The 26018-nt window shown below is 41.4% G+C and overlaps 1 protein-coding gene across 3 annotated transcripts in view; it reads left to right on the top strand.

Moving 5' to 3' along the window:
• The window catches only part of TTLL11 (tubulin tyrosine ligase like 11), a 112990-nt gene extending 90090 nt beyond the window's left edge, over nt 1-22900 (top strand). Inside the window, exons 7-9 of one of the 3 annotated variants that reach the window (XM_077836000.1) lie at nt 602-859; nt 6177-6283; nt 19648-22900. In XM_077836000.1, coding sequence (XP_077692126.1) covers nt 602-859; nt 6177-6283; nt 19648-19937 — 655 coding nt within the window. In that variant the 3' untranslated portion in view covers nt 19938-22900. Of the gene's footprint in view, nt 1-583; nt 860-6176; nt 6284-19647 lie in introns of all 3 variants that reach the window. The other 2 variants (XM_077835999.1, XM_077836001.1) reach the window with 2 other exon arrangements.
• The last annotated feature ends 3118 nt before the right edge of the window (nt 22901-26018 follow it).

Genomic DNA, 26018 nt, shown 5'->3' with positions numbered 1-26018 from the left:
CACATCAGTGGAGCGTGTTGGGAAGCTTGCTCTGCCACTGCTCATGCTGTCCCTGGTCTTTGGATGAATGCAGGGCTGACATTCTCAGAGCTGTTAATCCAGCATTTTGACAAATGTGGAAATTCACTTTAAAATTAAAAAAGGAAATGAGATACAGCCTTGAATGTTCAAACCTACATAAAAGTTGTCTGATTGTCAGAGGTGCTGAGAACCCCAAACTCCCTTTCATTTACATGGGACTTATGGACACTCTGTAGCTCTCAGAATCAGGACATTTAGTTTTGTGCTTAAATATAAATTTAGGTGCCTAACTTTAGGCAGCAGATTTTGAAAACTGGCCCATCTCTCTTTACCTACTCATCTAGTAGTATGAGTATAAAGGTCTCCGAAACCAGAAATCCTTTTTTCCTTCTTGAAACTTAGACAGCTCAGCTGAGTGTTTTTTAATCTTCTACTTTTGAACAGAGTTGCTTGTATGGTTTTTTCCAGCCCAGAATGAATTTTAAATCCCTGGAAATAGGTTTTAATGATAAAGATGCTGACAGAATCATAGTGGATTGATACAGTGTCTCACAAGGTACAGTTACTGTTTGTGCTACAGATCTCAACTGTCTGAGAATTCATCAGACACAAAAGACGACCTATTGGAACCAGGATCAACAGACCAATTGGAACATGATATCAGCAAAAATCCTGAAGCCAGCTTACCCTCCCTTTGTCTCAAGCAAGTGTTTCCAAAGTATGCCAAACAGTTCAACTATCTGCGACTGGTGGACAGAATGGCTGCATTGTTTATCCGATTCCTTGGAGTAAAAGGGACAATGAAGTTGGGACCAACAGGTTTCAGAACATTTATAAGGTTAGTAGTAAAGGATTTAAGATCTCCCAGACCTATCCAATAGCACTGCTAGTCTTGTGTTTATGTGATAGAATAGTTAAGACCAGAGAAAACATTTTCCCCCAAATCCTGCTGAACAGCTGCACACCCTTCTGTATTTTCCTTCTTGTCATTGCTGATTACTGAAATAAATACATGTGCATAATACAAAAGCTTTCTTCTTTTATAATCAGTCTATTGCTCTGATTCCTTTAGTGATCGCTTCATCCAGTATTAGAGAACACACTTGTTTGCATGGTAGTGAACTGTGGTGTCACAAGCATAGGATTGGGGGACACCCTACCTGAATTCTTGTTAATAGGAACAAGAAGAGAGTTCCCATTTTTTGCAGTTTGTCTTGGTATTTAACAAGAAAAGAAAAGGAAATGGCTAATAGGTGACATTGCCATTGGCAGCTGTAGAAATTGTCATTCCTTAAATTGGGGATTGTCTCTTTAAAGGAACAAGCAGCTTGAGCAGAAGGTCTCAAAAATAAAATCTTGGGTATTTTTCTCATACCAGTATCCTTTGATGTAAATGAGGGAAGAAGAAATTGCTCAAATATTATGAACAGAATTGTTACTGAGTGGAATGTTTTTCAAAATTTAGCATTCAGTATCAAAAGCTCTTCAAAATGAAAGGACACTCTGGTAATCTGTGTTTATCTTCCTTTGGCGTTGGATACAGCTGAGTTTCCGAAGCTATTTGGCTGGTGGATTTAGTGTTTTGTAGTTACTAACAAGCCTCTCTCTGTAGGTACTTTTTGTTTTAAATTCTGCCTCATTATAAATGAATTTTTTGATCATATTTCCTTCTCTGAAAATACAGTAGATATAATCTGCAGGAGCCATATAGTTGCACTATATTCTGGCAACACGGATACTCTAACTTGTACCTCCCAAAACAGAACAGAGTGGGGAAATAAACATAATATACTCTGTCTTAATTCGTTTTCACAGTGTCCATCTCTTGAAATGTGCTACATGAGTCAGCAGTTTATTGAGTGAATTATGCTAATATCTGGCAAGCCCCATATTTTTTTTTCTTCTGGTAAAATGGGGAATATCTAAGTGTATTTATCTCACCTAAATCACTGTCTCACTATGCGCATAAGAACAGTGTACGTCAGCATTTATTAAGTACCCTTTTTATGCAACTGGATGATGGTGTACTTGCTGTCTGTGACAGTGGCATTAGCTGTCATGAAAACTGTTGTGATGCCACAAATTGAGGATTATCCGTTTGGCTGGGGAACAAGCTGGAAGAGCAGAAGGACTCTAGTTTCGTATGACTGGCTTCCTAAAATAGTTAAACAGGAATCTAGAATTTATTCGTAGAGCTTAGTTTAGTTTATTTTTTTAAAGCCTCCATTTTGCTTTAACTTGTTCCCTCTTGCTCCATTTTCCAGCTCTTCAGTATGCATGTTTGAGCAACTGAGACTCCCTTATACTTGGATGGAGCAGGTGTGAGAAGGTTGGAGGGAATCTAGAGTACAAGTGGGTGTTCAGAGTAAGGGAGTCTATTACACCTCCTGGTGCTGACGTTGACCTGTCCTCTCACCCTTTTGGGAAACTCCTGCCTGCTGTTTTGAAGAATTAAGCTCCAGATAGAATGATTGTGTACCTGCCTGTGCTGCTTTGAAAACATCCAGCTAAATGTCAATCTGGATCTTTGCTTATACAAACGGCAGTTCTGAAGTGGTTAGGCTTGTCACTCAGTTCAGCTGGCATTGTGGATTGAATCTGTTGGGGACAGACATTATTGAAGAGTTATTTTTTCCTCCCATATTTGTATGTGGAAAAGTAAGTTCTGGGACATTGTAGCAAACATAATTCAGATATCACAAATGAGGAAAGTAATAGCATTGGAGACAAAGATAATTTCCTTTTACAATACTTGTTATTTAGATACGTGTTTAGCTTTTTTAGAAAGGTAAGATCCTTAAAAGAAGATGGGCATAGACTGACCTGTGGTCCAAAGCTTTATTCAGTAGGAACACTTGGGCCTTTACTCCACTGCCAGTTGATGGTCTCTAACAAATGTTAGTATTTTTCATAGTCCAGATCTACTTGTTTAATTTCTAGTAAACCAGAGGAATGTGAGTGTGTTTGGATTGAGACATTGTGAAGAGGAGATATTGAAGAAGGGTGATTTCCCTAGCTGTGGGTGTATACCCTGCTGTTCCCAGCCAGGAGGGAGGCTTTCCAAATGCTGCTCACTGTTACACTGTGCACTAATGATTTGCATCAGGAAATTGCAACTTGCAGTGGCAAGGAATTCAATTTATTTTTTCATATACTTTTATTTTGTCATTTTCATTGTTTTTTAATGGCTGTACATGTTCCAGTTATGGTACACATATCCCATTTTCTGTCTTTCATTGACTATGACAAAATAAATAAGCAGCAGGAGCAAATGCACTCTTAAAATACAGAGATCCTCTTTCCATGCAGATGCCCTTAGCAGTCAAGAATGAATAAAAACAAATAGAGTTATATAGATAGAAAAGACTGTGGGGCATCTGCTCCATCCACAGGCCAGTGCAGGATTGTTCACTACAGTGTGTTTTTTACTGTTGAATAAAGCCTTGATTTAGATACCTTGGTGACGAGCATAGTATAAACGTTTCACTATAAATGACAGATAGATATTCTTCTGAAAGATTATTCCATAATTCTTCTTCTTCTTCTCCTTGTCCTTGAATGTTGAACTTGCAAAGCCATTTTGCAGCAGCCTCACTGGCGAAGTACAGAGCCCTCAGACCACCATCAAATGTTGTCAGGGCATTCGTCAGTGATGTGTGATGTTGTCTGCCTTTGGCATGTGGGATCGTCTCATTGGCCATAGGCGTGAAGGCTAGTTGCACGCTGACCTGGCTCATTCAGAATCCGTTCAGAAAGACCGAGGAGTGATGTGGCAAATCAAAGCCAGGTACAAACATGGTTGTGGTCAGTTATTAAGAGAATGGTTTCTGACTTTAGCTGCAGACCATTCTTCATGCCACATAGAAATTGCAGAGAAATCTGGGCAGGGCAAGTGGGCCCACAATGGGTGCCTAACATACCTCACTGCAAGAATGTCTTCCTTCATGTTCTCTGGTGTCTCTTCAATTCAGCTCTAATATCAGTAAAATCTAGATTTTTCTCAGAATTCTCCAGTCTCTGTGCCCTTCTTCCAACAATCCTCTAGTAAATTTATAAAAGATTCTGTTCTTGTTGCCCATGTCAGAGCATTTGCTAGATTCCTTTCCTCAAGAATGAAATGGAAGGTATATCAATGTGTGTGTGTAATGAGCAGGTGGTTACAAACTGTCCTCACGAGTTGTAGCCAATCAAAGCTTTACTTTCTTTCGGTGGGTTCAGTTTGTTCACAAAAGGAACTCAAAATGAAATACTATGAAATACAGCCTAAGCCCATGCTTGGCTGCACCTAGGGTACCTAGAACAGCTCAACCCACACTCTAGATCTCCTTTACCTCTAAAGAACCATTACCATCTCTCTTATAGCTAAGTGGGTTAAAAAGCTACTTGGAAGTGTGAAACAGCAAAACACGTAATATTTTCCAGCAGAAACATCTTGCAGGATCAATCTCTTAGATACTCTGTGTAGCTTTATACAGGCATTTCAAATGGATCAGTGAGTATCATTCAGTGGTAGACTCATAATAATAATAACTCCAGGAGGGTAGAACATAAGAGTCGCCATACTGGGTCAAACCAAAGGTCCATCTAGCCAAGTATCCAGTCTTCCGACAGTGGCCAATGCCAGGTGCCCCAGAGGGAACGAACAGAACAGGGAATCATCAAGTGATCCATCCCTGTCGCCCATTCCCAGCTTCTGGCAAACAGAGGCTAGGGACACCATCCCTGCCCATCCTGGCTAATAGCCATTGATGGACCTATCCTCCATGAACTCATCTAGTTCTTTTTTGAACCCTGTTATAGTCTTGGCCTTCACAACATCCTCTGGCAAGGAGTTCCACAGTTGACTGTGCATTGTGAGAAACAAAACTTCCTTTTGTTTGTTTTAAAGCAGGGATGGGCAAACTTTTTGGCCTCAGGGCCACTGAGTATGGAAATTGTATGGCGGGCCATGAATGCTCCCGAAATTGGGGTAGGGGGTGAGGGCTCCGGCTGGGGGTGCAGGCTCTGGCGTGGGGCCAGAAATGAGGAGTTCAGGATGTGGGAGGGGGCTCCAGGCTGGGACATGGGGTTGGAGTGCAGGAGGGGGTGAGGGTTCTGGCTGGGGATGTGGGCTCTGGGGTAGGCTGGGGATGAGTGGTTTGGGCTGCAGGAGGGTGTTCCAGGCTGGGACCGAGGGATTCAGAGGCTGGGAGGGGGATCAGGGCTGGGGCAGGGGGTTGGGGTGTGTGTGTGGAGGGGGACCAGGGGTGCAGGCTCCAGGTGGCGCTTACCTCAAGCTGCTCCCGGACACAGTGCCATGTCCTACACGGAGGCACGGCCAGGCGTCTCTGTATGCCGCCCAGTCTTCAGGCGCTGCCCCTGCAGCTCTCATTGGCCACAGTTCCCGGCCAACGGGAACTATGGGAGGGGAGGGAGGGCAGCTTGGGGCGGGAGCAGTGTGTAGAGCCCCCTGGCTGCCCCTACACGTAGGAACCAGAGTGGAGACATGCTGCTGCTTCCTGGAGCTGCGCGGAAAGCCCCTGATCCCACTCCCTGACTGGAGCGCCGGAGCGAGGCAAGGCCCTGACCCTGCTCCCTGCCGGGAACTTGAGGGCCAGATTAAAAGGCCATAGTTTGCCCACCCCTCTTTTAAAGGGTAGCAGGTCATAACAATTGGTCAAGCCATATTTTTGATGAGAAATAGTAAGTGGATTTTTTGGTTATCTCCTGCAAAACCCAGCTGATTGAAAAACGTATATAGCAGCTTGTTCATCCTGTTGTTTTCAGGATATTGAAATGAAGTTGAACACATTGAACATTCACAACTTACTTAGAGGTGTGGCAGTATCCACAACACTGGATCTGCTGATAGCTAGTCCCTATCAGAGCTGGTGTCCGAGTGCTCTGAGCAAATGGGAAGGCTGGTTGTATACGTGATGTTGTAAGTGAGACCATACAGGACTTTCTCCGTTATAGCCCATGTACATTTAACGAGTGCTAATCTGATTGATATCTGCAGCAAGCTAGGTGGCCATGGCTTTCAGTTGAGCTCTGTGTGCCTTAATAGTTGCCCATCTGGCCTGGATAAACCCTTTATCCCAGTTCCCTTCCCACAATTTAGCTAACTTTGGAAGTAATCAGACTTTTTCTTTCTTTATTTGGTTTATATTTAACAGGAACTGCAAGCTGAGTAACAGCAGTTTTTCAATGGCTTCCGTGGATATTCTGTACATCGATATCACAAGAAGGTGGAATAGTATGGGACTAGACCAAAGAGAATCAGGTAATTCCATTCCATACTGGGAGAGTGTGTAAGTTCCTGTTTCTAGATAGATTTTGCCCTTATAAATGTACATCCAGCTTCCACTAAAATTTGTGGGAACAGTGCCTCTGCATCTGACTGCAGAATTTGGCCCATTAGTTCTATACTAGCTTCCCTTCATGTGTGTAGGATAGGTCACCCTTGTTTTCAGGTCCTCATTGGACCTGGGTTTCACAAAGCCTCTTCTTTGTGCTTGCAGTTTTGCAAGTGTAATTTTGGTTTTTGGAGGTGCATTTACTGTCGTCTGCACCTGCAAACTCATCTGGTGTTTGACGGCACTTTGTCTTCAGCCTTGCACTGAATTCAAGGCACTTGCCAATCACCTGTTAATGCACATGCTGAAGTGCCTTACATTTATGTTCACATAGGTAGATGCTGTGATGCCTCATCCAGGTCCACCAAATCCATAGTATCCTTAATAACACTCCCAGTGAGGTCTCCATTCCAGCATAACTTGGTGCACCGTGCATTCAGACAGTAATTTACACAGCTAATAAAACAGACATCAATTCAAGAGCTCCAAACAGATATGTCTAGCTGCTTTGTTGGTGAATTCTGCTCCCCAACTGGGTTACTTTTGGTAAAATCCAAGTACTGCATTCATTTACTTTTCAGATAGCCCGTTCCACCCTACAGCTCTTCATTCTCTGTCCTTGGCTTTGTGATGAGCAAGGGATGTATGATGCGTTGTAGCAGGAACTTACACTACAACTCAGCTGTTAAATTGGCTCCAAATTTAAATGATATCAAAAAGCTTGTTTTTTTTTTTTCAAAAGAGAAATTCATTAAATAACAAAATTCACTGGAGCAGCAAGGGTAGGTGTTCCTATCAAGGTACTGCAGATGGCAGCTAAGTTACTACAGCTTTGTTGGCAATAGAGAGCGAGGCTTAAATCTGAACCTTTGTGGGTAAGGATTCATCTTAATTATCATTTTAAGGGCTAAGAGTTCTCATGTTTTAAATGAGTTCTGAAATTTTGCTGCTGGATTAAGCAAAGAAGAAGAGAACAGAAAAAGAAACCCCATCTCTAATGCTGAATATGTGTGGTAGCAGAAACATGCCTTTTTTGATTGCATTATTAAATAGGGAAATTGATCAGTAGTAGCAGAAGGAAGCTGTTTTTCATGTTTATTGCTTCAAACTAGCATTACCATCTGGCCCATTGTTAATTCTGGATTAGTTTTTCATGTTTTGTTTGCATCGTAAATTACTGTGTATAAGCAAAATCTGTCCAGTCTACTCGTGTAGTTGTGTTAGCACAGATTGTTGGTTTGTTTCTCAGTGTTTCTCTGTGTTTTGCTGACCAGAACAAGGAGATGGGGGAGAGATTTATTTTCTGTACACTCCAGCTTGCAACATCCTCCTCCTCTCTGGCTTCCCTCACGCCTCCATTTCCCTCCTTGGCCCACACAAAATGCAGATCAGCTTTTGACACCCCCTTTACCACCTACCCAGGTTCAAGCTTCTTGTCTTAATTCTGTCTCTTCCTACTTAACCAATCTGTTCTCTTCTTGTGTTGCTGCCTCATCCTCTGGGCTCTGTTGGTTATGCCAGCCTCAGTTGCCACTTGTCTGCTCTGCTCACCACTGCCTTCACACTTCCCCAGGTGACACCCTTTATGCATGACAATGATCAGTTACACTGCTACCCTCTCCTGTGTCCTATCCCTTCTCAAGACCCACTTCTGCCATGATGTCTTCAAGAAATCAGCAAATGTTTAGTGGCTAGGCTGAGGGCAGCTGGGAAAAGTCCTGATTTATCTATATAGTTAGAAAACTAGCACCTCCCCAACAAGTGTCCCTAAAAAGATATCCATTTAATTGGCTCCCTCACGCCCCTTCCTGTGTTTCTTGTCTGCTTAGATGTCAGCTGCTTGGGGAAAGGGGAATTACTGTCTGTGAGCATGTCCAGTGTCCAGTACCGTGAGCCCTCCCAGTCCTGACTGGAAGCTTGGGGAGCTGCCGTTTTATTAAATAGTAAGAATATTTGTTTAGTCTCTTCACATTGTTCTGGCTGGGCCTTAAGGGCTAGTTCAGTTCTCATGGAAGCAGATGCTACTTACTGAAGACTGTGGAGATGCAATTGCTTATAATGGTTCCGAGTTTAGTCCTAAAGCCGTGAGGGCTTGATAATGCAGGAGAATGATAATGGGATATGGAACCTTTCACTTCTAAGGTACTAATGGGGTTTAGCCCTTCAAAGTAGGGGATTTCGTGGTACATTATTGTAATTAAAATGGACCATTCAGTCTTTCCCAGTCTACTCCATCTTGACAAGCTTGCATTGGACTGTGTGTGGATAAATAGGACTAGAGGTCAAACTATTCCAAAGTGACTAGTGATTTTGGGCGCCCAATTTGAGACTTAGAGTAGATTCTCAGGACACTGGGGAAATCTGGCTTCTCTTGGGTGTCTCAGGTTGGACACCCAAAAATCATTAGTCACTCTTGACCATCTTGGCCAGTCTGGTACTTTTCCCAACTAATGCCCTTTCATCTTCTTTTCTTTACTTGTGCTTTAGCAGTGAGGATTTTGTTCCTTGCTCTGCAGAATTCCCTTATCTAAAGCAGAGTATTATTACTATGTATTACTCTTATTAAACATTTATACTGTGATAGTGCCTAGAAGCTCCCAACAGAATTGGAGCCTGATAGTGTTATGTGCTGTATAATCTCCTATAAAGTCACAATCCCTGTCCCAAAAAGCTTGTGATCTAAGAATACAGTTCCCCTCAGCTTTGCAGGGGCAGAAAAGTTGGACCTAAAATATTTATACTAGATTGCTACCTTTATTCCCACTAGTATCAGCTTTATACTTTGTCTTACTCTACATACCAACCACATACAGTAGACTAGTTTTTGGTATATCTCACAAGTCTCTTTTGAAGCTCTAAAGGGGCCTCTTTATGCATTCATAGAATTTCCAATAAGCTTAATGAAACTTATGTGCACACAACAAGGGAAGAATAAACTCCTTATGTCTGATACTTGTCTGAATGAAGATAAACCTGCATGGAGGGGAGCCAGAGCTAAACAGACTCCCACCTAGGACCCATAAAGGAAGCAAGAGTGTTAAAAAGCAAATTAAAACCCGCACATTTAGAAAACGATGACATTTATTTTAAAAATGACTTTTTTCTCTATTAGAGTTTTAATATGTACTCGGGACCCTGATGAAACTGAACAATAGGTAGCTCTAAATAGCTTCTCTGCTGCTTGTGAGCCAATCTAATTGTCATTTTTATTAAAAATGTGAAAGGCTTGGGTTTATAATATCCTCATGTAACTTTTGTATTAGGAAGTGGAAATGTGAATGACAGTATTGTCAGCCAAAGGGGTTTGGGACCCCTAACTGCACATAGGCAAATAAAGCAAACAAATTTTGTGAAACTAGCCATGCCAAGGCAGTTATTAGATGTAAGCTCTCCTCATCAGTCATGTTCCAGGGTTTGTGGTATATCTGCAGTGTCTGCTGAGAAACAAAAGTGCGGAGCACCTGGGGGACGTCTGCCCATTTGTTTTTGTACCTCAGGAGCTCGCAGAGAAGGCAGCCACGAAGGGCAGTGGGCCAAAGTCAGTTAGGATGTAAGCCACAGCATAAATTCCGCATCAGGTACAAACTAATCCTGAAATGGATGTAAATGGCAAAGCAGAACAACTTGTACCAGCCTAGTGAGTGTGAATGCATCCGATGAAGTGAGCTGTAGCTCACGAAAGCTTATGCTCAAATAAATTTGTTAGTCTCTAAGGTGCCACAAGTACTCCTTTTCTTTTTGTAGAATTACTGAGACTCTCATTCAAAGTGGTGGGAGGGTGTTGATCCTCTACATAATTTCCTTCTCCCCCTTTGCCTTCATGCCTTCTACTATTCTGCCCTAGTGCATGGAAAGCCCTTCCTCATTTTGATCTCTTCTACAGACCCACTTCTTCCATGAGGTCCATATGGCACACACAGAAAAGGACTGGATCAAGAGATAAACCGTACACTCCTTCCTCTGGCTCTCCCAGGGCCTCTTATCTTTCTGTGTCTTGTCTTGTAGTCTGTAGGGCCTTGGTTACAGCAACAGTCTTGATGCTTGTGTTTTGTAGAATGCTAACCTCAGTGTCAAAAATGGTTAGTCTCTAAGGTGCCACAAGTACTCCTTTTCTTTTTGCGATCACCAGCAGGAGAGTGAATTTGTGTGGGGGGGTGGAGGGTGAGAAAACCTGGATTTGTGCTGGAAATGGCCTAACCTGACGATTACTTTAGATAAGCTATTACCAGCAGGACAGTGGGGTGGGAGGAGGTATTGTTTCATATTCTCTGTGTGTATATATAAAGTCTGCTGCAGTTTCCACGGTATGTATCTGATGAAGTGAGCTGTAGCTCACGAAAGCTCATGCTCAAATAAATTGGTTAGTCTCTAAGGTGCCACAAGTACTCCTTTTCTTTTTGCGAATACAGACTAACACGGCTGTTACTCTGAAACCAGCAATAATATGGAGCAGGAAGCCAATTTTATCGTATTCTCTCCCCCGAGTTGGTTGTTTTGCTACTACCACCCCCCTACCTGGAATTCTGACTAGTTGTGCATACCCACCAAATACCATCAGTCAGAGTTAGGCTGCTTTGTCATTAAAACCCACTTTAGAACTTCTTTACATCCAACTTGTGATTTTAAACCACATTTTAAATAAGTTCCCAATTTGGCTGAGAAACTTCGTGAGAATTGCATCTGTTTCCATGGCCCAATGACTTTCCAGACACAATCCACGAGAGTCGGCTTTAGAGAAGGGGAATTAGTAGGGCCTCTCCAGGCTGAAGAAATGGAAGAGCTTGTAATAATGAAATATTTACAGATTCCCACTTCTCAGTGAGAGATGAGAAAGCACTAATCCAAGAGAGTGAGTGCGATGAGAGGAGAGCTCAAGTGTGGAGTGGAGTTTGCCAGGGCATTCTGCCACTTAGACTTCACCTTCTGTTGAACAGTCTCTGTCAGGCAAATTAGAAATTGCTCACCTGGAATTTTTGTTTAAATAAAAAATATGGCAGCTGAAAGGGAGTCAGAACAACCCCAGGGCAAAGGCTGCAAACAGGATGTTTCCGAAAGAACAACGCTGAACCCCTTGAATCCAAAAGCCAAATGAAAAATGTTTGTTAGGGTAAGAGGGTTTATTCCTGGCTTCATCACTGATTTGCTGTGTGACCTTTGGCAAGTCACTTAGCCTCTCCGTACCACAGTCTAGTGGTCTGTAAAATGAGAGTATTAATATTTACCTTCCACACAGTGGGCGTGTGAAGTTTAATCCTTTGCTTAACTCATTAAAAGAAATCTACCAGAGTTTAATGTCCAAATTTCACCTGCCCTTTGTATGTTGCTATATTTTCTGTTTTCTTAGTTTGCAAGCTTTTTGGGACAGGCACTGTGTCTTCTCTGTGTTTGTAAAGCACCCAGTACAATAGGGTCCTCCTCCTGATGAGGGCAGTATAAATAATGAATAACAATGATAGGTTTGAGGGTCTCCAATGAAAGGTACAGAGTCTGATGCCAGCTGGGGCAGGAGTCAATACAAACTCCATTTCTCAAGCTCAAGGACTTTCTGTATAAGCTGTCCCATAGAATTCTTTTCAGAGTGGTAGCCAGTGTTAGTCTGTATCAGCAAAAAGAACGAGGAGTACTTGTGGCACCTTAAAGACTAACAAATTTATTTGGGCATAAGCTTTCATGAGCTAAAACCCACTTCATCAGATGCATGGAGTGGAAAATACAGTAGGAAGATATATATGTGTGTGTGTGTGTATATATGTATATATGTGTATATATATATATATATATATACACACAGAGAACATGAAAAGATGGGAGTTGCCTTACTAACTCTAACGAGACAAATCAATTGTCACTTTAATTAAATCAATTAAAGTGACAGTTGATTTCTCGTTAGAGTTGGTAAGGCAACCCCCATCTTTTCATGTTCTCAGTGTGTATATATCTATATCTATATATATCTATATCTTCCTACTGTATTTTCCAGTCTATGCATTTGATGAAGTAGGGTTTAGCCCAGGAAAGCTTATGCCCAAATAAATTTGTTAGTCTCTAAGGTGCCACAAGTCCTCCTCGTTCTTTTTATAGAATTCTTTGAAAGACATATATTCTAAATAGTGGTATATTAACATGCTCAGTATACTATTCACCTGATGCTTTTTGTGGCTTTATACGTAGATCTTAAAAGTGGTTTCATCTCCCCTAAACAAAAGTCTCCAATACACCACACAGATGTCTGCAGTATAAATCCTATTGTTTAGTCTTAAAAATGGGCCATTGTATTTAGCTGACTTGTGCCTATTCTAAGGGTTGCTATGTGTTTACTCCCTCTGCTTATATAATGGTGTTTTTGTTACTTCCTTTCAAAGGAAAACAAGCTAACTGAAATCTCAGCATTTTTCTCTTTCCAGAGTATGGCACTTATCTTTTGCTCCCACTAAAGGGTAGACTTTCTTTTATGTAATTACTTTTTTCCCCCCGGTGAGCAATGGTAATAATAGATTTGAGTACACATTGGTAACCCATGGGACTAGAGATGAGTGCACACACATAAATCATTGGGTTGACTTGGGTTTTAACATTTTCTGTTTTTAAGCATAGAGGAGGGTTTTTTCCTCAAAAATCTTTGCAAAATTAGTTTTCCAAATTAATTAATTTACAATTTTGTACTTAATGCTCAGCAAATTACTGCTGCACCATTAAATGACTTTGCAATATCGGACAGTGGAGATGCTATTACGATGGCTGCATTTTCTGCTATTTAACGCAAATTGCATTACATATTTTCCTGAGGTCACCAAAGAAAATGATTTGTTTATGAGAAGGTTTGGCTACTAGAGATAGACAGTAGTTTTCTTCCATTAATTCTTGTCTGGATTAAGCTCTGTAAAATAGGAAACAAAGCTGCTTGCTCTTATGCACCTTCAAAATATTATTATTATTATCATGAGCATTTATATGGCACCCATCACCTTGGCATCTGAGCATGAGGCTCAAATGGAGAAAATCAAGGGATCCCCTGCTGTCTACTGTCTTCCTCTTATGCTGATATTAAAATAGCCAGCCCAACACGTTGCACTACAGCCAATTGTAATACTCAGCCATAACTGAAAGCCACGTGATGCCATTTTGGGACTTTACAGTACAGTTCTGTTGCCTGCCTCAAATCCCTGTGCATGGGTGGAGGAGGGCAATGTATAAAGAGCTGCTGCATATACATAGTGTGGGAGGGGAGTGTATGCAGAATTGCTGCTCATTGGATTTGCCATCTAGGTTCTATATGAAGAAAGGAATGGCATATTTAATTAGTCACAGAGTAGATTCTAAATCATCAAAAGCTTTGGTATATCATGGAGGCCAACCTCATGTAAATGATTACGCTATAGAGTCTTATTTTCTGCAACTGTTGCTTTGTTGCACTAAGGTGGGTATTATATTGATACCTCTCTGGGAAAACACATCTGTGATTACTTTACTTGTATAATCAGCAGATTAATAAGTATATAATATGCTGTAATTTGCTGGTAGTATTCACAGTGCGGGACAGAAACTTGCACAGATAAGAGCATCTTACAACATGGAATTAATATATTAATCAGTCAGGCCCCACTTCAGGAAAGTATCCATATTCAGAAATGTTACTTAAACACTTGCTTGACTTAAGCACGGACTGAGTTAAGCACATGTTTAAGTGCTTTCTTGAAATGAGACTTCGCTTTGTGTGCTGTACAATATGGCAGGACAATATTAAGGTAATGAATCATTTAATTTAGCTAGCCTTTAAATGTATGGTTTAGTGTTACAAACTCATTATTTGAAGGTGTTGTAGTCTAGTATATATGTAATGTGCCTGAGGTATGTTTACTAATCATTCTTTTAAATATGTCCCATAGGTACCTTATAATTGGATTAAAGCCATGCTATGAAATCTTAGGTCAAGATCAGGACACTATTGTAACTTTTTAAGGCAGACTTTGATTCATTGGATTTTTTTTTTTTTTTACTATTACATTTAGTTGAGATTGTGTTAAGAACCTGTTAGCAAATCTTGATTCATTCACGGGGTAGAAGTCGATGTTTATGTAAAAGCCTTTGGGACCTATTTTACATCTCTGCAAAATCCACTGATTTCAGTAAACACTTAACATTCAGTCTATTACTGTCTGATAAAATAGTTACAGTACTTTTACATTTGCAGTTAACACTCTTTAAATAGAAATATCTAAGATCACTTTACCTGTTAACGGTCTTGCCACCCTTTTTTATTAGTGGGAGACAAGGTTTGCCTTCCTCAATAAATAAAGAATGCCGCAAAATATGTTTCCGTAACTAACAAATCACTTCTGCATAATACATTTTAAAAACGTTTCATGAGCAGTCAATCGTATTCTACACAGCCAAAGTTCCATGAGACAATCACAACGAACGATGAGTTGATGCTGTGACATCTTCAGCTAAATTAGCAATACTCTAGGCAATGTGTGTCTGTATTCTGGTGAAATATAAATTACATTGTTTAATGGGAGTCTAGGCTGACCTTTCGGTCTGGACCAGCCTCAGTTTGCTAATCACCATTCTTAGTGAGCTGGCTTGTCTGTCATTTAATGAAATGAAGAAAGCATACTACTGTCTGATAGTTAGTTTCACTAGCCTGTTTTAGTGGATAATGATCTCCATACTTGCTCCATTCACATGCGTAAACCTGAGACACGCTAATTTGTCAAGATAGAGTTCAGAGGTGATTTTCTTGTTGCAGTAATGGCTTAAATATATCAAGTGTTATAACTTAAACTCTAAAATTGCTATCACATTCCAATAAGAAAATAAGGCTATATGTTTCTGACAGCTGCTTAGTTGCTTTTGTGAAATAAGTCTGGTGTTTTTTACTGGACAGATGTCCCCATCTCAAAAAATACCATTGCCATTGTTGGCAGCTATAGCTGTAAAACTAGGGATGGAATCAGGTTTCAGAGAGGTAGCCATGTTAGTCTGTATCAGCAAAAATAACGTGGAGTCCTTGGGGCACCTCTAAGGACTTCTCGCTATTTTTATGGATGGAATGACCATAGAGACCTAATGCCTTCACAGTGACAAAGGTGGTGTTTCAAGGTGAGAATTAAGTCACAGTGGGGTGTTTGAGGGAACCTTGCATTGCCACTGCCTGTTGTACAGCACTTGCTCTATGAATCAGAAAGGAAGGATCCGTGGTTTGGAACTAGCCTAGGTCCTGGGAGACCCAGATTCAGTCCCGACTCTGCCACGGACTCCATTTGTGACTTGGGTAAGTCACTTCCCCACCTTGTGCCTTAGTTCCCATCCGAACCAGGGAGATAATAGCACTGCCGTGTCTCACAGGGGGGTTGTGATGAGGATAAATACACTAAGGATGTGAGGCACTTTGAATGATGAAAAGCACTATATCAGTTAGGTGGTATTAGTTTAGACTCAAATGCTCGCTTTATAATAAACTAAAGAGCTGTCAGGCTAGTATCTTTCAACTAAGACCTAAACCCAGTGTACTTAGAACAACAAAACCAACACCTCCAATCGAAAACAAACAACCCCTCTCCACACACACACATATAGAGTCATTCTAAGTATACACATATACATGTGCATGTACTTTTTCTTTTTTTAAGGAACAAAGCGGTAGAATAATAAAAAATCACTCCAGCTGAGAATTCCCTTCCATAATTTATCAGTGTTTTATTTCTACAGAATGGCTCTTATCTCTCTCCTACATAAACACCAAGTGTCTCAATGATACACAATGGTAATTTGCTAGAATGTGGCCAGATATCACACCTGTAAAAATACTTAGATCCTGCTGAAGATCTAAAAATGCTTCACAGATGGTAATGAAACCTGCACCCTTAGACAGGTATTATTTTACCTAGTTTATCAAAAGATAAACTATACTATATACTAGCCTTATATATAACAGATGACATACACATCAGGCACATGGGGGAATATATAAAATATATTGCTCAAAGGAGTGATAGAGGGAACAAATGTAGTCTTAATATCAGAGGGGAAAATTGAATGCATGTTGAAAATAAGATAGTAGTCATCAGATGTTTAATAATGTCTGAATCGCTGCACTGTACTTGGTATAGCTACATTAGGAACCCCCTTATTTTTACAATGACAAAACAGTAATGAGGTTTCCAGGTGCTCAAAGTACTGTCTCTGCAGAGGGAGGGTGGTGGTGTTTCTACAGAGAGGAATCATACAGAAAATGTGCAGACTTCCCCTTAGAATTTCACTGTGGGACCGAGTCTTTTATTTGAGATGAGTTGACCGAACTGTATTAGCAACAGAATCACAGGCAGGTGAACCGTCAAGCCCAGCATTTCAGCATTCGAGACTTACCAGATTTGTTTAGGGTTACAGTGAACCAGAAATTTTCTGGGAAAAATAAAAATGGAATGTGATATATCTGTACATAATAATCTTCCTGAGTGATCTGTGGCAATTTGGCTTTGAATTTGGCCCACTTCCAACTGTAAATCACACCGTAGCTGTTTCTGTTATTGTAAAACAGCAGCTTTTACCTTTTCCCATTAAATACTCTGCATGAGTGTCACTTATGGGGGGAAATGTGTGTGCTAGCGAATTGGCCCTTTCCCCACATGGTAGCTCCCCATGACTGATAAAATAATGTACTGAGCTGGCAGCTGCTGCGTTCAGATAACCCAACAATTTCTTTCCAAGCTGTTTTACCACGGAGCTTGTAAGTGACCCCAATTGCCGTCTTAGTTAAGAGAAATTATACTTCAGACTGTAACGGTAATTTTTAAAAAGATGTTTTTTCTTGCAACATCAATTAAACCTAAATTGAGTTTTAAAAAAACCCCTCAGCATCTTATCTTAAAATAATCCCCTTAAGTGTGTGCTCTAACTGGGTGAGCCAGTTAAGATGCAAACCAGATATGACAGCTCCTTGTTGCTGACATTCTACAAAGGTACAGTGGTGCATAGGTCCTTAATTAAGAATTAAATAGGGTATTACGGCAAGGTTCCAAAATGCAGGAATTAGCATTATGTGCTGCTACCCTTTCCCCTGGCCATTGTAACATGCTGTTAATGTGATACAATCAGAGGACACCTTAGAAGTTATGTTCTGCAGTGTCTGGCTTCTCTACGGGTTGTTTGCGGGGAATCAGGGAAGCTGAACTTTGCAGAGGAATCTTTGCCATTGCTCTGCTTTCCCTTATTGCACACTCCAAGAGCTTGGGTTTCCTACAATTGAAACAGATCATCTGTGCTAGAGGGCTCTGTTCAGGTTAAGCAGATTCTCTTTCCTGATGTCAGTAAAATTACACACTCACCTGGGACATATGTAGAAAAAGGAGTGGAACTCATCTTCCCACAAGTAATTTTAGCAGGCTCTTTTCTTGGAGCCGACTAGGGGAGCCAGTCCTTTAGAATAACTGAGGTGCATATGACCAATCTGCTGTGTGCCTTCGTCTGTCCCACCTTGGGATATGAATTTACCATCGTACAAATGTAAGAAGGGCTGGGAGTTAGTACTTGGATAGGAGACCTAAAGGAGAACCCAGCTTTTTGGAGGCAGTGGTGATGGTGACCCAGTAAGGGGTTCTGTGTGCATTCTATGCTGTGTGTGTGGCTGGAGGTGCCATCTCCTGGAGGAGGGAGAAACCTGAGTTCCTAACCCCTTCTGTTTGTTGAAGATCTCAGGGCACCTCTCATCAAAGCAGGGGTGTTAGCGCTGGTGTTTCAACTGAATGTTTAGTCTTACCAAGGCAGGGTGAAGAAGGCAGCAGGAGCTAAGGGCTGCTGTTGGGAAGGAGAGAGAATCTGAGTATTCATCTGCAATCCCTTAATGAAGAACATTCAAGTCAAAGTACCAGTCCTTAGTGCAGTAAGGACTGACAGCAAACATCTAAAAAATGCAAAACCATAGCAGGAGCAGCTTTCCCTGGAGCCAGAGAAAGAGACTTTAGAAAAGCCAAAGTAGGCCAAAAAGCTGCTGCAGAGAATTCATCTGAGCACTTAGGTGCCATGAGCTGAATATCCCATCTGTGCCCACAGTGCAGGTTCCAGTCTTTGCACTTGGCCTGTGAAGTACTGTGTGGCCAGCCAGGCCCCAACCTCCCATTTGTGGCCTCCTTTAGTTGGAAAGGAAAAGCAGCTGCAAAGAATTGTGGACTGGAAAGTTCTGCTTTTGCATGTGCAACAACAGAGTGTAAATTTCAAAAAAAATGGAGGGACTGAGTTGCTGAGAGGAGTGATGATGGAACATTGAGCCTTTCACTTCCAGGTGCCAGTTCGAATCCAACCTAGGTCAGTAGAGACCAAGTTGTTACCATCTGATGGCTGTTTGGTGACCTATGTGAAACGAGTTGGTGAGTCACAGTCCAGTTCCTAGTGGAAAAGTGTCCACATTGCCAACACCACTACCAGGACTGTCACTAATTGGTAGCCTTAGCGGGCATCTCAGCAGAAAGACCAGATATGGCTAGCTGGAAAAGGCAGTGTCAGCAAAGAGGATAGGAAGTTTAGGATAACTCACTTGTACATTTCTGAGGGCACCCATTAATGGGACCAGGTTTACAGAGCCATAAACAGAAACACCCTGAAATCTGGAGTATATTCAGATCTTAGATTTTTGGTTTGGTCCAATCTCTAAGAAGGCAAAGTTTAAAATGACACACTTCAGTTGCAAATATGACTTGTTTTTTCCTTGGGCAGATTATATTCTCTGGAGCTCAGCATGTATGTGTCAGACTCAATTTCAATGTAATGTCTGAAGCAACAAGAATCGGGGCTGATCTTGTGTCAATTCAATTTCACAACCTCTTAGAATCAGTAGTTCCTGTAGCCATTTACCTCCAGATGCCAGAATATCAGGTCAGACTGATGCTTGTAGAGATCACAGCATATCCCTATGAATAGGTTCTACTTTTAGGAATGTCACCCATCTATAACCCAATTTGGGCATGTTTGCTATTCTGGGACACTTCTTTTAAATCTTTGAGCTGTTTGATTAATGTGTCAAATACAAGGAAAATGTCTCATTTTGGTCTTTGAAGGGCAAAGGATGGGTATTTTGCTTGTGACCATTCTAGGCAGTTGCTTCTTGAATTAAAAAGGAGTTAACTAATAGCGAGAGAGAGAGAGTGTGTGTGTGTGTGTGTGTGTGTGTGTACATTCACTTCCAGTCTTTGGGATGAACAGGGGTATAGAAATGAGACATATTAGATTACAAGACTACAGCGTGTGAGAGAAGTCTGTGCCACGATTCTAATATAAACTCTCTTCTTATTTGAAGGGATGTGCTTGCAAGCCTTCGTAGAAGCTTTCTTTTGCCTGGCTCAAAGAAGATACAAGTCACTCCCACTTCATGAGCAAGTGGCATCATTGATTGATTTCTGTGAATACCATCTAGCCATCCTTGATGAGAAGCGCCTGGTTTGCAGCCGAGGAATAACGGAACGCCGAGCAGCACTGGTTACCTGTCAGCCAAATGGACTCCACCTCACCCCAGCTACTCCTGCGCCTCTTCTGAACCGCATGACTGCTGCCAATAAACTTACAGATTACAGAAATTATCGGTCTTGATGGGCACTATCAAGGAAAAAAGACAATGACAGGGCTGGAAACTGATCCCTGAATACATGCTCTTGAGTTCTTCCATCTGACAGTCACCGTTATTTATTACAGCTTTCCCTCATTTATGGTCTTCAGAAATGACTGTATTGCAAACTTCCCCTTCCACGTAATGACTCTCAGTGGAAATGGCTGTTTATTATTTCCCCAGTGGACATACAAGATAGCTGAAATGACAAACTGCACCTTTTATTCAGAGTTTATAGAAAATCATTTATGAAGACAAAGGGGCAAAAATGCAATGTTACGATAACTGGCATCATGGGGTTGGTAGCACTGACTGAGAGGAGCAACCTCACGGAAGGAATTTCAGCCTCAGTAATGTCTAGGAGAAGCCAATTTCTGCAACATGAGCAACATAGTTTTTGAGCTGCACTGTGTGTTCTGGACATTGTTTTGAAATCAAGTAAGGAGATGCAAACTGGCATTTATAAATTTTGTGCTTTTTTAAAAACTAAAAGTGAAAATTATGCATTTGATCACATTTTAGGCTTTGTCTCTCTTTTATGAGGGTTTAACTGTATTTTGTTTTGTGTGTATTAATACAGATTTTGTCTGTTGGGTGCCAGCAGCTACATATTGGATTTTTTAAAAAGTCAATCCAAAAGTGCTGAAATCATAACTACTTTTGGGACCCAGCTCTTTGTACACAGCCTTTGTTACTCCAACTGCTGTGTTTATGTCAAAAGAAAAGGTTAAAATGGCTACCAATCCTGCTCACCTGTATATCCAAAACCAGCTCCATTAAGTTCACTAAACTGATAGGTGGTACTTCAGCAGGACTGCATACATATGGAGTGATGAGCACTGATCCTGCAAAGAGAACTGCAAAGGCTCACCCCAACATTGTTCTCTTTTCAGGGTCAGGGCCTAGGAGCCAGACCTAAAGCCCCAGGAAGTCAGTGGGGCTTAAGTGGCCTTTGGGTCAAGCCTTGGTGAGTCACAGTTGGCAGGATCAGATCCCAAGTTGCTGGTTATGATCTTCATGGCCTTGAATGGTTGAGGACCCCGCCATTGAGATCTCCAATTTCCCATGGTCCAACACAATTAATAAAGAAATTTGGATTGATCCAAGCATTTCATCTTCTGGGACAAGTATGAGGGCATTCTTGCCTGAAAGCCTCTGTGAGAGTCTGAGTTTGAATTCAGGGCACAGCACTCTTCACTCCCATTGGGTTGGGAGTTGAGGGCACTTAGCATCATGTAGAGTCAGGCCCATAGGGCCTGAAAGCAAAGTCTGTTGAAGTCAATGGAAGATTCCCATTAGTTTGGATTAGGCCCTTAGTTACGCCTTTATTTTAGTATTATGGCAGACCTCTGAATTCATGAAGATCTAGGTCAGGTCCTAGTGGGTGTAGATCGGTGTAGCTCCGTCTGACTGAGAGGCTTTCAAGGCATCTGGGCACCGTTACAGCAATAAAAAAGAGCGATGCTCTGGGGCCAGACTGCAAATTAAAATGAAGGTAATTCTCTTGTTTGGTCCTTTGGAGAGGAAAACAACTAGAATTGTTCATTACAGTTTAGTGCTTTATTTACTGCATGAGCACTAGCTCTCTCTGCCACTGCATGTTACCCTGTAACTGTGCTCTGCAGATAGGAGCAATTCCATACTTTGTTTTTTATTTTAATAATTATTTGAACAGCTACTGTACATATTTTCTCTGTACTTGTAGAATGTTTTGGCTAGCATTCAATGCCGTCATTAATATTCTGTCACAGTACAGCACCAAACTGTGCTGAGTTAGTTTTTCAAGTGTCTGTTACTGTAACTAATGGATTTAACAGTAAAAAGCTAGACAAATTGCATATTGGATATTTTTGCTATCATTTTTGGACCGGGAATGGTCCCTAGAGCCGTACCTTTGCATATGTCCTCACATTTCTCTTTAAAAAATATGTATTAGAACAAAGAACACAGTAATCCTTGCTGGATTATGTTACTAGATTTCTTTTTAAACACAATTATATAGTTTACTCCTATTTCATAGGACAGAAGTTGTGGGACCCACTCGTCTGCACTCCCATTGACCTTACTGGGGGGCTAGCCTCAGCAAGACTTTAACACTTAGAACTTCTGTACGGTTGACAAGGAAGCTTCCATTGTATAATTGCAGCTAATGGTAATGCACTTACCCAAATGGCTGCAGGAAAAAATCCTTTCTTTTATTCCTTAGAATTCAAGAACCAGGGCTAATTTGAAAGCTGTCCATGCTGTCACCGAGCTAGCATAGTTACAGGACATGAAGAGGAGGAAGTATGGCCTAGTGTTTAAGGCATTCTGGGACTTGAGTGGCCTGGGTTCAATTCCGTACTCTGCCACTGACTTTCTCAGAGATCCTGGGCAAGTCACTTTGTCTGTGCCTCATTTTCCCATCTGTAATACAGCAATAATAGCACTGTCCTACCTTTCAGGGATAATGTGCGGATAAATACAGTAAAGATGGTGAGGTGCTCCGATACTGTGGTGGCAGGTGTTGTACAAGGATCTAAGATAGGATGGGCCAAATTTTGCACGGTTACTGCAAAATTCTGCAAGCAGGTCTGTTATAAAATTACCTATTTTTCAGTAAATTTCAGAAAAATGTTAGTAATTATCTACTGGATTTTATTACAAAAATTGTTGCTATTTGCAAAAAAGATTTTGAATGGTATGTTTTGAAATTAAAATTTCAGCAGTTTTTGCTGTGAAACTTGATCTTTGATTAAATTTCAGAATTTCGAATTTTGAAATTTGATGTTTCCTCTTTATTATAGGATTGAGGTAACTCAATAATCAAGCAAAAAAAGAGGCATTTTAAGAGGTGTTTTCATTAAAAACTGGTTATGGTTTAGTAAAGAAAGAAAACGGCAAATCTTAGAATTTCCAAAGTGGTGGTGTAGCTGTGTGGGTCCCGGGTGCTGAGAGAGACATGGTAGTTGAGGTAATAGCTTTTATTGGAAATTGCTCCAGTAAAAGATATTAACTCACCTATCTCATCTCTCTCAATTGTCAGAGGTAATCAGGTGAATTCATTCCTTCACGTGCAGCATGCTAGCAAAAAGCTTGGACATCAGTTAAGTCCCACTTAAGCCTACATGGGGTTGCAGTGAGTGTAGCTAAAGACAGGATTTGACCCACTGTCTTTATTGTGATATTTAATGAAATTGTATGTAGTCTGCATAGCTGATAGTCTCCCAGGCAACACAGCGAGAACCCTGGGACCCATGCGCTTGTCCCCTAAACAGAGGGGCGAGAACGATAATACTTCAGTGTCAGACTGATAGTGGTGATCTTTACACTGGTATTCGACTACCGCTTGATGTTTCAGAGTTCTGTTAAACATCACTAAGGTCACCATCATTAGGGTGTTCTCCCAAATGGAGTTCTGTGGTGCTGAAGTTCTACACAAGATGTTACACAATGAAATACCGTACATGATCCTGTACTCCATGGATATACCTCAGGGCACCACAGAGGAAGCCTACTATAGGGCAACACAAATGGAGAGGGGAGATCGGCTTTTGCATTGACTGCAGTAGAGGAGATGTTAGTTCTAGAATAAGAGAAAGAGGCAGGAAAATCTGCACACCCTATTTTAAAGACAAGCGGAATGTCTTGGGAAAATTGTATAACAATCTTTGGTTTTGGACCAGATGATTTGGGACAGTTTCTCTCTCTCTAGGTTTTATATCCCACCCTTCACCGTGGTACCTGAGGGCTTTCCAAAATAATATATCCACTTTTCCTAAATATTTCAGATTTTGCCTTCATGCAATGGGCTGTAACGACATCAGTGGTGTCAGACTGTTTTTTCTGTCTCCCTTCGGACCTACACATCCTAACCTCTAACCTGCTGTCCTTTAGGACAATGAAAAGCCCAAAAGAGTACAGTATATTTTGATTTCACATGCATTTTCACAGAAAAGTTACTGCTTCCAGTTTTAAGGCATGCAGAAAATCAGATACTGCAGTGATGGGCATATTAGAAATACCTGAGATTACACAAGATTTTATCTTTCCTCTGAACATGACCTTTGGGGATACATTTCCGCTGCAGTGGAGGATTTAGCAGCTTGACACCTGTTTAATATAATGGGCTAAATGAATTTACACAAGCAAAATTTAGAGTTTATGCTCTTGATTGGAGAAAAGCTGCATGCAGCCTATAACTTCCTACTAATGGTAGTCAGTAGTGGTACTGCAGAGTGCAGTGAGAAGACAAACTAAGCCAATTAGAAACAATATGAACTGGACCATGTTAATGTCAGATGGTGCAGTACTTTTATCTTCTCAGACTTGTCCTCTCCTGTTTTAAAGGCAGATCTTTTCTCCTGCAATGGCCAGACTGCTTGAAATGTTTTGTGTATTGTGCAGTGAAGAGCGTAATTTTAGGCTGAAGCCACCATCCTCAGCCTTGTTTAAGTTTCATAAAGATTATTGCAGTATGAAGATAAAATGCCATGCTCCAAGTTTTGGCATCTGTCAAAACAGATGAAGCTGAAAGGATCTTTTTTCACACTTCTATTGTAATATATTTGAAGACATTCACTAGTTGAAAAATGGTTGCTTCTCGTTCTGTGGCATCTGGCATTTGTCTTGCGATTGGCAGTGTGTTACTAGAAAATAGCGTACAGTTTCTCTCATCTTGTGATTGATGTCCTATAAAGATAGTCTTGTATAAGAGTTGGATTTGAAATGTTATGAATGTGAGTGCCTTTTCTTTGATCTTTCAAGTGGTACAATCCATGCCCTGAAATATCCATTTGTCTCATCTCATAACAGTTCTCTATCTAGGTGAGATAGAAGACTGCAGTTTGTAATAAACTCAGACGAGGGGGTCTCTATATATTGCCACTCTTTATTTGCTCTGATGGATGTAATATAGATTTTTCATAGCTTGTATCTATTTCTTGCTTATGTGATATAGCTGATTTGCCTCCAATTTTCAAAGACAAAAAATGCGTTGTAGAATAGTCAACACGTTTGTAACCCAAAGTCCCTGTATTTATACAATTGGGAAACTGCATGACATATTATTCCCTGTAGAGAATATATAGAACAGGGCTGTTCTTTGGGGACTTAATGGCAAAGTCACATTCCCTCTCTGCCCAATCCTCCATTTCTGGCAATTTCTTCTGAAACTTATTTAGAGTCCAAAGCAAAATGAATTTTACATAATCCTTGGGCTAGTGCAGTCTGCAAAAAAAAATGACCAGAGAGGTTTAATTCAGGATATGAATACTAATGTCCTGATGTTAATCAGTAAATCCTGATGACTCATCCTAGGGAGAGACTGGTACTTGGATGTATTTTATTAGACTGGTTACCACTGAAATCTTTCCACTCATTCATGGAAACACCATATGGAAAAATCAAGCCTGTGTTCATCACTGTCTGACCTTGTTCCATGTTTCATCACTAGCAATTGTTATGTCTGTTGGACAGTGACCATTCAGCTTCCAGATATTACCCTGCTTAGCTTCCCTCACAGCCCTCCTTCAGATTGCCAGCTCCTCCCATAACCCAGCAGTTCTGAGCTCCATAAGCTCTCTCTCAACCCACCTCCAGCCTTCATCAGTCCAGCCCCCAACTCCCTCAGCCCCGATCCAATCACTCCTCTTACCTTCTGCTTCCCTGAGCCACCTCTCACTCTCATTTCAGGCCCCCAAAGTCTTCCCCCAGTTACCCCCTTTGTTTGCTCCAGCTCCACTCCAGCCCCCTACTCCACCCATGCCCCCAGCTCTGATCCAGAAACCCCCAAGCGCCACTCCAACTCCCTTCCCCCATCCTCCACAGCTCTAGTCCAGCCTCCTAGCTCAGCCAGTTCTGCCTCAAAATGGTCAATGCTTTTACCTGGGGCTCCATGTCTAGAAGTGGGGGGCACATCTCCCATATCCGCCCCTTCTCCCCCTCACATCCCTCATCGCTGTGACACCCCCCCCACACACACCTTCTCTGTGCATCTTTGCCGACTGGTCATGCTTGAAGTTGCCCTAGCTGGAGGGGCCCCCAATCCCAGCTGTCCCCCTGTCCCTGACCTGCTCTCCTCCAGC

This window comes from Eretmochelys imbricata, chromosome 16, assembly GCF_965152235.1.
Source record: "Eretmochelys imbricata isolate rEreImb1 chromosome 16, rEreImb1.hap1, whole genome shotgun sequence".
Taxonomy (NCBI): domain Eukaryota; kingdom Metazoa; phylum Chordata; order Testudines; family Cheloniidae; genus Eretmochelys; species Eretmochelys imbricata.
The sequence above is the reverse complement of the archived record's forward strand: the minus strand, read 5'-3'. Positions and strand labels throughout refer to the sequence as shown.